Below are 18966 nucleotides of genomic sequence, written 5' to 3'. Positions count from 1 at the left end.
ATCAAATAGGTAAATGCAGGAAGGAGACCTACAAAATTACACATTCTTAGCAAAAAGAAAAAAAAAATCCTCTGAACTCTCCTCAGAGACAGAGGTAGCCAAGCTGCATGTGTGCCATGGGGACTACCGCTTCTATCAGTATGGTACTCTGTCGAAACAACATGACCACATCTCTTTGACTGTTTGGGTCTTGTTGGTGAGGTGCCACCAAAGTGATTTTCTTAAAGTTTATTTTCACCAGAGAGGAGAGAAAGGAAGAGCTAGCAAACAGTTGTATTTCCAACAGTTACCAAAATCTACAAGCGTATTTTTCAAGACCCTGATTCTAGAATTTCACTGATGATCCTTCCTAGAGAAAAATGTGTCTACCGGGAATAATTAGTCTATTTTTGAAAACTGCTTTAAAATGGATGAATTCTTGGCCGCTTTTCTTTACAATGGCAGGAAACTGTCCCATGGTGCCCTAAGGTTGACTGTCTTGGGCATCATAATCCTACTGCCAGGATTAAAAGGCAATTTTATCAGATCATTTAAGATGACTGCCCTTGGGGCCCTGCTGGTGGCTCAGTGGCCATACTGTGCATTGCCATGCTAAGGACCTGTGTTCAATACCTGGGATCTGGTCTTCCACTCCCTGGGTCGGCCCCCTGGGGTGTGGAGAGGTAGACAAGGGTTGTCCCAATCATCGCACATGGGCTACTCTCAATGGCCACGTTTAGGGCCCACAATCACAGGGATCCAAAAGGAGCCCTGCTACATGCATCCCCCAGTCAAGCCCTGTCGCTGCAAAGACCGACCTAAATTAGGAGGAGGGAGATATGAAACAGAGGGAAAAAAATCCCCGAGTAGTAGCGACTGAAGGATCCTGGCATCATCTCTCAGCCGTGATTACAACTGAGCTGGATACCTAAAAGGAGCAGGAGAAAAAACTGTCAGGGGACAACTCCTCCCAAAAAAATAAACAAATAAAAGATGCCCTCCTGCCCAGTGAGGGCATATGTCATCTGGAGTTTGGAAGGGCGGGGAGATCTATAAAAAGAGAAAAGAAAAGAAATCTCTTGGCAATTTTAAAAGCACTCCATATGAGCATTCAAAGTGTAGGATGGAACAATGCATGCAGGGAGACCCAGCTACTGGCAACTCCTAGCAGCCAGAGTCCACACTGGGTAGCTGAGGGAGTGCGCCACTGGCCAATATGTGCACATAAGAGATGATATACTGGGTCAGACCAAGGGTCCATCAAGCCCCACATCCTGTCTCCAACAGTGGCTAATCCAAGTCACAAGTACCTTAACATTAAATAGATCCCATGCCAAGAATCCTGGTAACAAGCAGTAGCTACTCCTACTGATTAATAGCAGTTTATGGACTTCCCCAGAAATATATTCAAAACTTTTTTTTTTTTTTTAAAGCCAGTTACACTAGCTGTCTTAACCTCATCCTCTGGCAGCAAATTTCTGAACTTAATGGTGTCACTACAAAGGATGAACTAGACATTAGAGCATAGAAGGTTAACAATGGGGGGAGGGGGTTTGCAAATCCTGTGTAGTTACCACAATTGTAAACTAAGACAGCAACAACAATATTTACATCTGCATAGATATTTATATCTGCATCATCACAGTACTTTATGTAAGAAATATATGGATTGCATTTATGTGGCATTTTTCACATACCTGGGCAGAAAATATGAAGAAAGCTGCAAAACATAGACGTCATAATAAAACCAGAACTGTGAAAAATAGGCCTCGGGATTATGTCCTTGGTAGTGCTAATCTGGTGTCATCTCGACTCACTCACCTTCCCTCCACGGAAAACGTGATACCAAACAGACGTGCCACCGAAATCAATATGGAAATCCGTGAAGCAGCCTTTGACACTCATTAAACAATACCTGTAAGAAAGCGAAACATTTATCATTGGCCATGCCCTAGAATCGTGGAGCCTTTCTGCCCTTGTGGGCGAGGAAAAGGATGTCTGCACGTCTCCCAGCAATATTATCGCGTGGGTCTCAAGTCACTTAAGGCGTTCTTCTGGGAAAGAAATGCCCCTTACCGATTTCGGTAGGAGACAATTGCACATAAAACTATATATAGGCTGCAACAATCTGGAAGACACTGCAGTCTGTGAATCAGAGCAATCAGGTAAACTGCCAGCACTCTTCTCTTAAATCCAGTTAACAGGGAACAAGCTACATTCCATGCTGCAAGTTGCTGGTCGTGCCCAGAACCAGACCGAACTGAAAGTTGTTGACAAGACACTTCCCCAAGGTTGATTCAAAGAGAAAAGTTCCGGACGTAAATCTTGCCCGGTTCGCTCATGCGATTGCTCTCAACTCTCCCGTCTGCAGAAAGAAAATGGAGGGGGAGGGGGGGGGGCGGGGGCTCTCATCTCACCGTGCAAACCACATGCTTAAGGCCATTCAAGCTGGGCGAAACGTGGCTAGGAGCGGGCGGGGAAGGGCAGCGCAGCCCTGGGCGCAGGGAGCCGCCACCGCAGACATCTCTAGCCACCATCTGGCAAACTAATGGCCGAAGCTCCCCCCCCCGCCTGTGCCCGTGCGCGCGCCGCCGCCGCGCTTCGCCCTCCACCAACCTCTCCGCGTCCGCCTCTCTTCCCACTTTTGTGGTGCCAGCAGGAAGGCGTCCGGCTGCTTCCGCGTAACCAAGCTCGTCGTCTCCTCCTCTTCCTCGCGGGCGGGTAAAAGGGGAAAAAAAAGGTGGTGGGGGGGGGGTCTCTCGGCGTTATGCGGACGACTTCGCCTCTCCCCGCCCCCCGACCGCACAGGCTCGCCAGGACCTTCCCATGTGCGCGCGGGAGTCTGGCAAATCAGAGCCACTTCTGCTGCACGGGAGCCCGCTGCCTAGCAACCGCATGCAGGGCTGGGGAGCCCTCCGCGCGGCACTGGCATGCGGACGGCCAGGAGCCACCCCTACCCACCATCACCTCCTCCGGTATCAAACACCGCCCCCCCCCCCCCAGCAAACTGCACAGCAGGCTCCGGGGCTTTCAGCAGCACGGAAACTTGATACCTTTCCCATTAAAGATACTTTTAAAGGGGGAGGGTTTCCAACTAGCCAAGAAGCTGTCTAGGCTTCAGAAATGCCTTCTGCAGACAGTGGTTCAGATCCTCTGCTGAACCTGGAAATAAACGCGGAATAAATAGCACGCCCGTGGGGAAACGAGGGTTCAGAAAAACAAAGCACAGGTAGCATTTTTATTTTTTTTGTTAACCTTTTCTATAAGAAGTGTCGTTACTTAGAGGCTCGTGTGTCCTAAACATTAGTTATTATGCAACCAAGTTTTTGCAGCGTCCAGTTGCTAAACCGAAATGAATCTTGTCGATAAAGAAATGCAGAGCAGCAACGCTAATTATATACCCCTATAGCCAAATATTCGAATTTCTATCTATAAGCGTACAGAATAGCTCCTCGATGAAACATGAAGTTACTAATCATACTCAAATCTTAATATTTAGAAACATCGTTCTAAAGATATTTCCGAAATTCCTCTCCGATTAATGAATGACACGGAGCGAAATGTAAAAGTAATAATGAAGGTTGGCCACATGACGCTGTTTTGTTTTGGGTTTTTTTTGCATTCACGATGTAAATCAGGTTTGGAGGGGAGGGCTAATGTCCTCCTAGAACAACAGAGCTGCTTTTGTCTGTCACTGCCAGGGCATGAAAAGCTCTCCTCTTGCACACAACATGGTCCCTGCTTGCTAGGTTTGGGCACAATGCCTTTGCACTGACCTCTATAGCCACCCTTCTGCAGCGCGCAGCACGCTGGAGTCACGTGAGCTCCCCACGGCTCCCTGCCCCAGATCGGTTTACATCCCTCCTCTCCCTCCCCCTGCATCAGCTGCTGCTGCTGCTGCTGCTGCTGCTGCCAGACAGGGCCCGATTTAAGATGCACGGCTCTCCCATAGGCAGAGGAAGTCCCTCAGAGATCGGGCATCAAGAGGTTGCAATTTGGCATCCTGGGCACGTGTGCGTGTATGCCTCCATCCAGCCCTGAGCACTACAGGGGCTGGACCAGGATCCGGAAGCATTGCTGCATGGTCACAGTTCCTAGCTGCATTTTTTGCTCAAAATTTCTGGTAGCGGTTGCTAAGGCTAGGGGCAACAGTTCACAGGACCCTGGTATACGACTGCCATTGATGGGAGTTAGAGGGCAACTGCAGGCAATAAATAATGATCACGTGAACCCCCCTCCCCCTAACCACCCATCATCAAAATAAAAGAACAGAAAAGAAAAAGAAACCTCATTTAACATTGAACGCTTTTCTTGATCCCCTTTCCAATTTTTGCTCGACTGTGTACAATAATAAAACCAATGCATCAGTAAAGCATAATCATATAGTTATAAACATTACAAATATAATAAAATCAAAACGTCCAGCCCCTTCCCACATACACATCAAATCATCCAAACCGAGGCTTCCAAACAAGCTTTGTCAAACTTCAACCAAACATCAGTATGAACTAACATGTCAATTTCAATCACAATTACACACAACACAAACAAAACATACACTGATCAAATTCCAATGAAAAGATAAAATACCAGTTCATCCCACATGACAGACTCAAGCATACGAACTGCACCTTGACTCCACATAAAGTAATAATTCAGGACCTAGCTGGCAATTATAGGGCTGATGTGACAACCTAGGGCAAACTTTTCAAAATGCCCTCATGTTCAGATGAGGAAGCAATCACTTGACAATGATCTAATTTCCCCTGCAAAATATTAAAATTGTCTGTTTTTCCTCACACTGTTGTCTTACTCTCTCGCCTCTCTTTTTGTTAAAAAGTCTGTACTCTCTTTTACTTTGACATGATTTAAATGTGCCTCTTTAAATTTATCCCCTCCCAGACAAATGGATTGCTATCTACTCAAAAGATGGACTCTGGCACTTTTAGGTTAAAGCACCTTAAGCTTTAACCCACATCCTTTATCATTATTATGTTACAATACTTCCTGCCTTTTTTCTTCCAGCTATATTTAGCTTCCAAGTTTCTACTCCTTGTTAAATGTAACTTTACCTTATTCTCCTTTATTGTTATTCACTTTATTTATTGCTTCAGTTATCCTTGTTCTATGTAAACCGATCCGATATGGTTATCACTATGAAGGTCGGTATAAAAAAGTGTTAAATAAATAAATAAATAAATTATGGAAATAATCTGTATTCTGCACTGTAGACACTGGTTGGCGATTTTCCCCGATAGTAAAAGGTCAAAAAGACAACCCATCAAACCAAGAGGAAAATGCTACATCAAATCACTGCCTGAGACAGGAAAATTAAGTTCTGAAACTTATTACTGTTTTATAATTTTAAATGTTTTGGGTTTTTTTTTTTTAATTATAGATGAACATAATACAACGCACTGTGTGGATCTACACAGGCCGATTCAGAACGGGGAGCGTCCGCTCTCCTAACGCACGCCCAGCCACCTCTCCTGGGCGTGCGTTAGGAGAGGTGGCTGGGCGTGCGTTAGGAGTCGTGCTAAAAGGAGGGGCTATGCACGATTACGCGACCCTAGCGCCTCCTTGGCCCAGGAGAGAAGTCTCTGTCAGAGGGTTCAGGAAACAGACGCTCAATTTTACCAGCTTCTGTTTTCCAAATCTGCTGACAGCGATCTGTTAGGAAAATGGATGCCGGTAAAATTGGGCATCCGTTCTCCTAACTGGACTGGCGGGCACATTTTTATTTTCTGCTTTTCTGTACACACAGCCAAACCCGTGTTAAACAGTGCGCACGGCCAAGCGCACTTTACAGAATCGGGGAGATAATAAGCCTGTGAGCAGATAGGTTATCAGGCTAAAATTAGACAGAAACTTACCACGGATATTCAACGGAACAAGATCAACTAAAGTAATTCAAGTCGTGTTACCCTGATAACTTTTATACCTAAATGGCTAAATTTGAACCCAAATAACCAGCTATATTTTAAGGTTAAAGTAGCAAAAAAAAAAATATTGAAAACCCTCCCCCACTACAAAATTTTAAATTTTATTTCAATTTATAATTCCGCTTTTCTGGCACTTCAAAGCGAATTACATTCATGTATTGTAGCACCCGACGGCCCCTCCCCCAGACCTCCCAAAAGATCTACAAGAAGTCCATGGCCCCCTTCCCTCTATGATTTCACAGTAAGTGTGCAGGCTCCAGGCCCTTTCCTACCCCCCCCCCCCACCCTACCCCAAGCCTCTCGCCTCACCCAGCACCCTGCGGGGGGCACAGTACATCTGTACCGCTCCCGGCGGCATCTGGTGCTGCTTTCACAGCAACGCTGGTAGAATATGCTGCCAGCACTGTTGTAATTTAATACTCTTGGCAGCAGTGCTGACCCAAGGTTCATTTAGGGGGTTTTTTTGGCTACTTAACCAGCTTCAATATATAGCTGGGAAACAAAGTTATCTGGGTACAAATACCTGATTAACTTTAGGCCTGCTCTCAGGCAAGCCCAGCCTTATCCAATGCTAACTCTGAATACTGAATGAGTTCTCCAGCTAACTTAACTCTGGCCCCCAGATCTCACACACACACACACACACACAGAATTCCTCCAGCTTATCCAGATACATTTTATCCAGGTAATGCCTCTCCTGGGTAACATTTATCCAGTTAGAGAGACCTTTGTTTTCAGTTTTTATTTTATTTTGTGTGGGAATTAATCACATTGAAATCCCCAGGAAAAATAAAATAAAAACTGAAAACAAAAGGTGCTTACTCAAAGTTACCCAGACAAACCTCTTTTCAATATGAACCTGGAAATGTTTGAAATATTAACTCCATCTTATTCCATAATGGTTATTTCATATGTGTACACTGAAATCTATAGCTCACACCTAGATAACTGTACAGGGACCTCTGGCAGTAAATCTCCATGTGCAATACCTAAGAAGCACAATCTTATTGGGACACATTTTAACATCCCACTCCCTTAATCCTGGAACTTTTGCTTCTCCCCCTGCTTTGCTCCAAGGCTCTGATCCTGTAAATTATTTCAGTGGTAACAAACATCTGCATGGATAAGGTGGGCCTGTTCTGTGGGGTTCTCTTTTGCCACTACACGCACAGCTCGCCTGACATTACCAGCACCTGGCTGAGTAGGAATAGGCCATGTGAATAGGCCCTTTGGTCTTTCACTGCCTTCAGGTTCTCCATTTCTATTCACCTGCCTTGAATATATCCCCGAAAATTTCTGAAATTAAGCCCAAACAGCAGATATTCGGCTGCTGCTCGCCAGATGAAGAAGGCACCAGACCCGCTGGGGTCAATCAAGCCTTATTTTTGTTGTGGAAGTGTTTTACAGTTGTTATCCTTGCAAAAGACTCTGCAATAGTGAAAGAGCACACAAAGGCCAGACCGCCCTGCTTCGGGGCCCAGCCGGTAAACCGTTCCATACCCTAGCAAGATGCATCTGGCCAAGGAGAAGACTGCAAGTCATTACCGCCGTCCCCTCCCCGGAGCAAACAGGAAGGGAGGGGGGGGGGGAGAAAGCTGAAACTAAACACCTCAAACAGATGAGACAACTGTGAAAGTGAAACAAGGCTGGAGGCTAAGGCAGGAAGGATCATGAATCTGACGCAGCCCCTGCTGTTACCTTCTGCCGCAGAATGCTAATTAAGCGCATGGTTTTGAACAATTTCGGGTGGCTCAGTGGGACGTACCTGGGTCGGCTCTCCCCTCCCTAGGTGGGCTGGGGCTGCAGATGCTATGGAGGCATTCACAGTGCCCCCCCAGGGAGGAAGTCGTCATTGTGCAACGGTGACACCTAGTGGTCAGACTGGGGGGGGGGGCCCATGACTGCAGGGCTCTAGAAGGCACCACGGTGGTACGGCCCCCAGTAAGATTAACTGTTGCAGCGACAACTGGGGTTGGAAAGGGCAGTCACAAAGGAGTCTGAAAAAAAAAAAAAAACAAAACACCTCTCCGATTTATTATAAGAAATAAACAGGTCCAGCAGCTGGTAGAGACAGTGCGAGGAAAGGGGGCGATGGTGGCCTCCAGGAAAGCTCAGAGTTGGTGGCTTCTGTCCAAGCTTTTTCTCCTTGGTGTCATTGGGGCTTGCCACAGCTCCTGGGGGGGGGGGGGGGGGGATCTCCACGAGGCTGCTCCATGGGCTGACCATGGTGGAGGAGTCAATGGAAGGGTGCAATGGAAAGACAAAAAAAAAAAAAAAAAAAGTGGTAGCAGACTGAGCCAGCTTTACTGAATTGTATATGCAAATTAGAGACAAATAAATATTTATTCCCTTCCTCCCCAAACAGATGGCTGTGAAATTCTATTTTCACCCTGAAAATAATATGATTAACACCTCACCAGCAAACCTCCTTTCCAAATACTAAATAAGGCTTGTATTCATCAGTTCCAGTCACATTCAACCTATGAAGTAATGTAATTCAGCCCTGTATGCCTAACATGTGTCTCATCTGATGATGGGATTAGCCGGTTATTTCTTAGGACAGCCAGATGTGAAGCCACTGTTCTGGCATGCACTGCTGACCTAAACAACAAGATTCCCAAATGAGGAGTCTATGGCAGAAAGACACCTCTTCCCACACTGCTCTGGAGGTATTCTGATGCTGCTTTCCAGAATATCTTCCATTAGCCGTGGTGAGAAGTGGGCACAAAGAACCAAATGGTTAACAAAAAAAAAAGAAAAAGAGGTTACATTCCTTTTCCCAGCACAACTGGGTTTAGAAAAGGTTTGGACAAGTTCCTGAAAGAAAAGTCCATAAAATGTTAACAACCTGGTAGCCTTGGGGAAACTCCTTGCTTATCACTGGGCATCAGCAGCACGGGATCCATTTACTATCTGAGATCCTGCCAGGTACTTGTAGCCTGAATTGGCCCCTGTTGGAAACAGGATACTGGGCTTGATGGACCCTTGGTCTGACCCAGTATGGCAAACTATGTTCCTCTGAGTCGTGCAATTACAGTAAAAACAGCACCATCCAAGGAAATTAACCAAATAAAATATAAGGGTCTGAATTTAGCTCTGGATGCTGGGTTTTCTTAGAAAGTAAATGAATGAATCCAGCATTGTTTGGAGTAGGCTTAGCCTCTAGCATTATGTAAAACAGAAATTAATCTGCGGCACTAATCCTGGTTTTAGCACTGTGGAAGTGCTTAGCCTTGTTTAGGATTATTCGTCCTAATAATTGTCTAAATATTTATTTTGCTAAAATGAAGGACTGGGCAGGAAACGTGAAAGGTGCGAGTCATGGGAAGCGTCGGGATCCTGGTAACCGAGCTCCCCTGCCCGAAGTTGGCTCCATTTACAAAATGTAAACCCTTCCTGGGGTAAGGCCATGCCACCTGGCTCTGCACGCTCGCCTGGGCCTAACTTGTGCTGCAGAGCGAGCTGTGACAAGAACAGTGCTCGGGAGCCCGAGGAGCAAGCGAGATCTAAACGGAGAGAGGGACTCGACCAGCACCCTCCGCCCCATGTCACGGATTACTGGGTCACAGAGCTTTAAACCTAAAGGCAAGAGGAAGCCATGCAGGCCTTTCTTGCCTGGTGCCTCACAGGCCTGTGTTACACTCCCTCACTTCCTGCCCTCTATGTTCTTTCAGGAGCATATAAAACATACAAACATACATACATACATATATACATCAGCAAAGGTGTCACAACCCATCAACATCCTGGCTTTTCTTTAAGACCAACGAGGCTATTAAAGTTCTACGCTGTATGCACTCCATGACGCACTTTGCTTCTCAGTTATGACCCTCTGTCCTTGAATACGGTTTCTCAGTCTCCTCTTTTTTTTGTATGAAATAGGTTTTATTCCCTGGATCTGTAGACTATTTTCTGGCAAAAGCACTGTGCATCTTTTTACTATCGTTTATGAAATGTGTTCATCAAGCTCAGCCTCATTTCTTTGTGCTGTACTCATTCTTTGGCTACCTTACGATGGCGCTGGTCTAGGCTTCTGACAACTATCACGGTTTAATAAGATCTACAGGGGTGAGAATGCCCTCAAAAGGAATGGGTGATGATGGATGGAAGATACAACCAACTCTTCCCAATTTACTTCCTCTTCCAACCCCGGCTGATCTCTGGCTATCCTTCACGTTTTAGCACTGAAATGAAGATTAACAAACAAACAAAAAAACCCAGCAATAATCTGAGGTGATCCCCAAAATACTGGACTAACTTAATACATTTCTTCATCAGCTTTCAGGAATTTACAAGTCCTTTTCTCGAGTTCAAACAGAGGGGCTGATGCCGCAAGTTGTGCTGACCCTAGTGTTGGTCTTAGCCCAGATTTGAGCACGGGGTTTTTCCACGCTAACATAACCCACTCCTGTATATAACAGGGGCTTTAGCATGGAAAGAGCCCAAGGTAAAGCCGAGGCTTAGGACTGGGCTGCGGGGGTGGGGGAAGTTGGAAATTTAACTGCCCCAGGCCACTTATTTATTTTATTTTTTTAACTTCAGCTCGGTGGGAGGGAGGGTATTAGCCTGGCTTTTTTTTTTTTTTAAAGTGGGTGTGAGGGGGAAAATCATGGCCTCCACTGCCCTAGTTTCTTCAGCCCAATTCTCTCCTTTTAGCATGGACTGCAGTTTAAATGGCTCCAGAGTGTAAAAAAAAAAAAAAAAAAAAAAAAAGAAGTGGTCGGTTTTGCATTTAGCATGCTTTTTATTACCCACAGCACACCTGCACCCCCCGCAGGCTGCTGGGTTTTATTACATCACCCCAAAACCAGCAAAGGGTGACACCGCCAGAAAATACAAGTGAATCATAAAATGCATTACAGCTGTGGCATGAAAGGGGAAAAGAGGGGATGCGTTGGATGTGTTAAGCAGGACAAGGAGAAGACAAAAGAGGCAGCAGAATTATTTCTTACCACTGCCACATCAAACCTGCCTCCTCCCCACTGCAATAGACTTTATGACTTCCTCGTATTTTCTGACACCACCATCTTTTGCTCATTCTCTTGGGATTAGAGAAAGGGAATGCAAAAACTAGTCAAGAAGCATATTCAGGCCCATACAGTAAAGTTCGCGGGAAAGCGGCGATTCAGTAAACTAAAATATTTAAATTAGGGCCTGCGGTAAAAAGAGGCGCTAGGGACACTAGCGCGACCCTAGCGCCTCTTTTTGGACAGGAGCGACGGCTGTCAGCGGGTTTGACAGCCGACGCTCAATTTTGCCGGCGTCTGTTCTCGAGCCCGCTGACAGCCACGGGTTCGGAAACCGGACGCCGGCAAAATTGAGCGTCCGGTTTTCAACCCGCGAGCCGATTTCAACTTTTTTTTTTTTTAAACTTTCGGGACCTCAGACTTAATATCGCCATGATATTAAGTCGGAGAGTGCACAGAAAACCAGTTTTTACTACTTTTCTGTGCACTTTCCCGGTGCCGGCAGAAATTAGCGCCTACCTTTGGGTAGGCGCTAATTTCTGAAAGTAAAATGTGCGGCTTGGCTGCACATTTTGCTTTCTGAATCGCACGGGAATACCCAATAGGGCCATCAACATGCATTTGCATGTTGCGGGCGCTATTAGGTTCGGGGGGGTTGGACGCGCGTTTTCGACGCGCTATTACCCCTTACTGAATAAGGGGTAAAGCTAGAGCGTCCAAAACGCACGTCCAATCGCGGGTTAACAGTGCGCTCCGCCGGAGCACACTGTACTGCATCGGCCTGTAAGTTAGTCCAGTAAAAAGGGATCACCTCCTATCTTTCTTTATTTCTGTGCATTTAAGTGCTCATACCAGGCTTTCTTGTTTTTCAATGACAATGTTTTTTCTTTGCTTTAAATCTTAGCTGCCCAACACTTGACTATGCCTTATGTTCATAAGAGCATACGAAGTTGCTATACTGGGTCAGTCTAAGGGTCCATCAAGCCCACAACAGTGGCCAATCCAAGTCACAAGTACCTAAACATTAAATAAATCTCATGCTACAGTGGCTATTCCCTTTTAATAGCAGTTTATGAACATCTCCCCCAGGAACTAATCTAAACCTTTTTTTAAATCCAGCTACACTAACTGCCTTAACCATATCCTCTGGCAATGAATTCCAGAGCTTAACTGTGTGTTGAGTGAAAAAGAATGTTCTCTGATTTGTTTTAAATGTGCTACTTGCTAACGTCATGTATTGCCCCCTACTCCTTTTAATATTTGAAAGAGAAAAATAACCGATTCACATTTACCCGTTCAAGTCCTTTCATGATTTTTTAGACCTCTGTCATATCCCCCCTCAGCCGTCTCTTCTCCAAGCTCAACAGCCCTTTAGCCTCTCCTCATAGGGGAGCCGTTCCATCCCCTTTATCATTTTGGTCACCCTTTTCTATACTTTCTCCAGTGCAGTGAGATGCGGTGACCAAAATTGCACACAGTGCTCAAGGTGAGGTCTCACCTTGGAGCGATACAGAGGCATTATTTGCCATTCCCTTCCTAATAGTTCACTTTATTACAGATCTTAGCATAATCTGTAAAAAAAAAAAAAAAAAAAAGGGAAACTTCCTTAATAAACCCTCTGCAGTATCCAGAGGAAGATTTCAGAAATATCCAGCATTTGGAGTAAGCGTCCTCCTGACACCATCACAAACGTACCTGCTCCAATGCATCTGTTTGGTTTTTTTTTTACCAACATGGCTACACAGCACCATACGAATGGTGCGGTAAAGTATTTATAGTGACAAAAGATATTTGTATTTCCAGTCAGTGTTGTAATTTGTTAAGCACATTGATTAAGCCTTTACATTTAACACACCAAACTGTAAATTCTGCCTTTGATGCAGAGTATTAGAATAGAAGGTAAAAGAAGCCTAATGTGAAAATTCACATCTTAAGAACCCACAAAATCCATTATAAAATTCTCAAATGCACAATCAATATCCTTAAAAGCAAAAGAAAAAAGTCACTCTTATTACACAGCTTGAGGTCATCCATGCTTTACAAAAATAATCAATACTTCCACCCCTATGAATAGTTCATTCTTGTTAATATAGCAAAGAAATAATAAAGGTTGATCTTTGAAAAAAAAACCACCCCAAAATGTAATATGTATCAACTTACTTTTTCACCTTCGGGTACTTCATTTCTGAGATGGCATTTGTGGCTTCTATTTGTTTCTCCTTCAAGTGCTGTGGCCACATATTATCCACCCAATCAACCAGATCAATCTGCAGCAAGGGACAAAGCAGTGCGATAACGGCTGCAGACCTACAGATGTCCATCTGGAAAGTTAGTATTGCTGGGACAACCATTTTCTTATAGTCTGGACCTCTTGGGGGATGACCCATGATATAAGTGTCAGGATGTGGAGGGGGCATCAATCAGATTTGGACTGGGGATAAGTATGGTTAACAAATGCGTGAAATGCACATTTGATGAGACAACGAAATGGTGTCTTTATGCTGGCTGACGAGGTCTGCTGGCTCTCCCTTCAAATTAGGGGTATCATGGTTTACTGATATGGATCATTCATTTGAGAAACGTTATTTTGAAGCGGGATATTTGAAAGTCTGAGGGAACCTAGTTCCTCAGGTTTACCCAAACTAGAACCATGTACATATTATACTGGCGCAACTGCATGGTTATTTATCATTTGGGGAAAAAAAAAATCTTACCACAGTTGGACGCTTGACCACATTCTCCAGTTTGGTGTGACTGAATTCCAGACTGATAACATTATACAGCTTTTCTCTTTCAGCTTCAGGGGTCTCGTAGTACCTCACAAACTGAGACATGCTCATTTCGGTGCCCTTCTGTGTGTTGACGTCCATCACATCTACAATTCTACGACTTCCTGTGGGTAAACCAAAACCATTGTACTTTCATCATTCTGAGTGGATAGTAGCCAGCACTCTAAACAAGTCAGGTCTTTAACAATTGATTGCAATGATTCGTGGACATTACCAGGCACAGCTCTTATTCACACAGCTGAGTAGTTCAAAAGATGATCTCATGAAACACATTGAGCTCAGCCCAGTACAGATTGCCTCTCAGTAATCACTGCTTGGTAATTCAAGGAAAGACACAACGTAATGCACATCCATAGCCAAGTCTCCTAAAATACTTTTACTCTCCCCATCTAGACTAACTGTTGGGCAAAAATGTTCATAATGAAAAGAGAATCAAAATATAGTGTGGAAGTGCACACTGTACACACAGTCAGACACAACCCCTTGAGAAAGCAACACAAATAGAAACCGCTTGGTGCTGGAGTGCGGCCAATCATCCTTGTGCAGTTTGGTGCAGTCTGTTTTTATTATTACTCACATCTGACGCTTCAGTAAATGGCCTGTGATGCTCCTACTGATGGCACTGAACCTGCCCACTCAGACCAGCCTTATCATGGCTTTCCATGCAGTATTTTATACTAAGACTTGGTAAAAAGCGACATTCACTGCCTACCCCTTCAAATATACAGCAGCGCATACACTGTCAGTACTAAAGAATGATAAAATAATGAGAATTTTCAGCTTAAATACCATTTGGTACTGATGACCTCTGTAGGTTCTAGTAGTATAGTTCCTATGCATTGCAAGGTGTGTTTTTTTTCTTTGTTGGCAAATCAGATCCACTTTTGCCTCTCCCTAGTTTGGGCAGATCAAATGACTTAAGAATCTTTCACTGGTCAATGAGGAAAAGCTCTATTCATCTTCAAAGGTTTTATCTTTACAAACAGCAGTTTTCAGGCTGATTGCATGGCTAGGCCACAGAACCGTGGTGCAGGGAAATCCGGTTTTGGATCCCTCATTAACTGGGGACCAGATGAGCGGGGTGCAGACAGGCCCAGGCGGGGGAGGGAAGAGGTGCCGTGCCTTTACCTGGCAACACAAGCACGCCACCTCGAGGAGGCACCCGCCCAACACCGGGGGATGCCTGGCCACCTAGAAATGACCATTCAAGAAAGGATAGGGGGCAAAGATGAGTTAAGAGCAAAAGGGAAAAATAAAATAGAAACGACAGCCTTCTTCTTTATTATTAAATTAGGAGAAAACACAAAGGATCTGTACCACAGCAAACAGATTTAACCAAACACAATGTGGGCAAATTTCAAAAGGCACTTACCCAGGTAACTAAGGTGGTCACCCAGGTAAATACCCAGAACTGCAGACCTGCAGTCTCTTCAGCAGCAAAATCCAGCTGCCAAGTTTCACAAAGCCGCTGGATTTAGTTACTGGGGAAAAAAAACAAGGACGTTCCTGGGGGTGGGGTGAGGAGGGGGAGAAACACATGCATGACCCTGTCTGGAGGTAAAGCTGGTGCAAAGTCCACGGCACCTTTTGCAGTCACAGACCTCGTGGGTGCACATTTTCATGTAGCTTCACTTTGAAAATTAGTTTGAAGGGAGTTAAAACAAAAAATACCCGTAAACCTTCAAGCTATCCACCCTGCTGACAGCTGACCCCCATGCGCACCAGTTAAAAGCACGCACAGGTTTCCACTTTCTAGTGTGGGTGCAGAGGTTTGTCCCTCTTCCAGTGCCCGCAGGGAAATTAGACGCAAAGCACACAGGAACTGGCTACCCATGCACCTTACAGGCAGCATTCAAAAGGGGAACCCAGCTGGTTCTGAGGTCTGTGGGCACTTTGAAGCAACATGGTATTACTGAAGACTGCCCTCCAAGAGAAAAATCATTGTGATGGGCCAGCATTTTCAATCACCACTAAATACAGCACGGGGCCACCCGTGACCTCGTGAGCAATTTCTCAAGCACTACAGCTGCAGAGGCAAGTTCCCATTAAAAGCCGTTTTCAGTGGCAAAATCACCGATACTGCTTGACAAGATAGTGACCGCGGAGAAGAATCCACAGCCAAAAAGATTTCATGCTATGAAGCATCACTTCCTTGCAGGAAAACACACATCTCTGTCAATCTCTTCAAAGTCTGCTCATATCCCTAGCACCTTCCTATCGCTTGCGCTGGCAATTCCACTCCCATGTTAGTGTCAATCATGGCTGCACCCCGCAGAGGGAGAGCAAGTTGCAGGTGTCCATGGCCCTAAGGCATAAACATACACAGGAAAAATAATCAAAATGCTTAATGGGCACATCATTAGGGAAAAAGGGTCAGCCAGCTTAAGGGACAATTTACTTCAGCAGGAAAAAACAGTCATGAATGCAAATTTTGCCCTACATCGTGAGACTTTAGCAAGAAACGGTGACTGCTGGGAGGTAAGGACTTACCGCATGAAAACATACTAGGGCTATCTTCCTACTCTCACAGTAGAAGTTCACATCTTATTAAAAACATTTTCTGCTCCAAATTGCCCCACCACTCATCCTCACCCTTAAAAGAAGACTGGAACTGCGCTGAACACTGCAACTGCCATCTAAAAGACGTGTGGCCCCTGAAAGGTAAATTTTATGGTCTAGAGAGATTCTCCAAACACCACCAGATTTCAATAACCTTGCAAAACCACCACCCTTGCGCAGTGAAGGATTTAGTAAAGTTTTGGTTCAGTTTTGCACTGGTCTTTTTCCCCCACTGAAAACACTGGGTTATACTTTCATTTTACCCTGGAGCAAAAGTCCGATAAATTTGGCTAACAGACTCTGCGCACACTGGCCCCAGCAAAGGTGCTCACCCAAGCAGTGCTTCCTTAAATTCACCAACTAATTTAACTCATGCAATGGGATACAAATTTAAGTAGCTCGAATTCCACAAGGGGGCATTAAAGAGCACAGCAAGCAAACAAAAAGTGTAAAAAAAAAAAAAAAAAAAAAAAAAAAAGGCCTTTGAACAGGGCAGCGCTCCTAAGCAACACCTATGCCTCAACATGGACTCCTGAATTCTGCCTCCTGGCGAAAATCCTGCAGCCCCAGAAAGCTTGACCTGCTATTCTCTTTGCTTATTCTCTCTTTCTTCTGGCACCTAGCTCCAACCTGCTCCTGTCAGCACCCAGTAGTTATATTCCAGGTCTGAAGGAACCACGGGGCCTCTGGCTGAACCCTGCTGCTTAAGGATTCTCCCCCCCACCATGCAACTCAAGCTTATCTACTTGATCCATGGTTCTCAGCAGAACCACAAAACGCACTGCTGAGTGACCAAAAACATCTGACAGGATAGTGCCTAACCCAAAAACCCTCCACAATTCAAAATCCTTACTCTAATCTAAGAACATAACATAAGAAATTGCCATGCTGGGTCAGACCAAGGGTCCATCAAGCCCAGCATCCTGTTTCCAACAGAGGCCAAAACCAGGCCACAAGAACCTGGCAATTACCCAAAAACTAAGAAGATCCCATGCTACTGATGCAATTAATAGCAGTGGCTATTCCCTAAGTAAAATTGATTAATAGCCATTAATGGACTTCTCCTCCAAGAACTTATCCAAACCTTTTTTGAACCCAGCTACACTAACTGCACTAACCACATCCTCTGGCAACAAATTCCAGAGCTTTATTGTGCATTGAGTGAAAAAGAATTTTCTCCGATTAGTCTTAAATGTGCTACTTGCTAACTTCATGGAATGCCCCCTAGTCCTTCTATTATTCGAAAGTGAAAATAACCGAGTCACATCTACTCGTTCAAGACCTCTCATGATCAACCAGTACCTTCACTGTAATAGATGGTTCCCCCCATCCCACCCAATGCCCCCCCCCCCTTTCCACCAGATCTGTGCCAGTAGTAACCCTGAACTGCCATTTTTCCAGATCTGGTTTTCAACATTTACGCAGTCACCCTTGTCCCTGCCAAACTCTGCGCTTTCACAACTATATGTAAATTGTATATGCGTGGAATTTCTGGCTTTTAAAATATGCGCTGCTTGCTCACGGCCCAGTTGCTCAGGTATATGGGCGTTTTAGCCCGAGCAGCGCTTTTAAAATTGATCCCTTGTTGAGGGTTACCATGAGTGACTGGGGGGTAAAACAGTGCTTTACCCTTGGAAATCAGCTTTTAGAAGACTGCCCGCCCTCCCCCCGCACTGTTATACCCCCCCCAGTCACTCATGGTAACCCTCAATAAGGGGTCAATTTTAAAAGCGCTGCTCGTGCTAAAACGCCCATATACCTGAGCACCTGGGCCCTGAGCAAGCAGCGCATATTTTAAAAGCCAGAAATTCCACGCATACACACATGCGTGAGTTAAAAAAAAAAAAAAAGAGGGGGGAGGCAGAGCTTTGGCGTGTCGGGGACGAGCCCAACAGTTACGCACGTAAATCCAATATTTTCAATCTGGCGACCACGGCGCGCGGCGCTTCGTTAGCCTCGTACATTTACTGCTGCTCCTAATGAGGTGCAAGTCTGCAGAAATAGTCGTTTAGGCCTAATGCCAGGGGGAGGGATCTTGGTCATCTGTGGGGGAGAGCAGGCTGAAGAACTAAAAGGAGCCTGGATGACCTCGAGATGGACTGGGCGAACCGGTGGCCCTGTTGAGAAAACCGGCAATGTCGGTCACGCGAGCATGTTTGAAAATCCGCTTTGCTGCGCGCATTAAAACTGATAGAATCCTAAGAAGACAGGCACAGCACGTTCGCTCGAGTAACATCTTAAAACTAGGAGCACACCTACGTGCGCTAGGCATATTTTAAATCATAAACACATAAATGCATGCACGATTTAAAATTCCAGCACACATTCACTTGCGCTCCCATGTGTGTGTACGGGTACCCGCCTGCTCGTTTTAAAGTTACCGACTCTGCATAACATTATAAAACCGTAAATAAAAGTGAGAAAATAAGATGTGAGGAGCATAAGGGAGGGGGGTGGGATGCGATTCTCAAACGGCTTGCATCGGGACAAAGACAGAGCGTACTCCCCCCCCCCCCCCCCAGTAAGCTTTGCATCAATTCTCAAAAAATGAAAGCACATGTCTACCTTTGCTTTTACATGGGCACAAAGCATGCCCAGTCACTAGCACCTGCTTTATTTGCGGGTAGATACGTAGTGGAAAAAGCATCTACGTGGGGTTAAAAATGCCATTTCTCAAACGGCAAGCAACTAAAAAAATAAATAAATAAAAAATCTCAGCCATTGAGGTGA

At 45.1% G+C, this 18966-nt stretch overlaps 1 protein-coding gene across 1 annotated transcript in view; it reads right to left on the bottom strand.

Moving 5' to 3' along the window:
* The window catches only part of KDM2B (lysine demethylase 2B), a 184168-nt gene that overhangs the window by 104710 nt on the left and 60492 nt on the right, over positions 1 to 18966 (bottom strand). The window contains 3 exon segments of the mRNA XM_029619679.1: positions 1801 to 1894; positions 13049 to 13155; positions 13603 to 13781. Of these exon segments, the coding sequence (XP_029475539.1) occupies positions 1801 to 1894; positions 13049 to 13155; positions 13603 to 13781 (380 nt within the window).

This window comes from Rhinatrema bivittatum, chromosome 11 (genome assembly GCF_901001135.1).
Source record: "Rhinatrema bivittatum chromosome 11, aRhiBiv1.1, whole genome shotgun sequence".
NCBI lineage: Eukaryota > Metazoa > Chordata > Amphibia > Gymnophiona > Rhinatrematidae > Rhinatrema > Rhinatrema bivittatum.
This window is presented reverse-complemented; position numbering and strand designations above follow the sequence as displayed.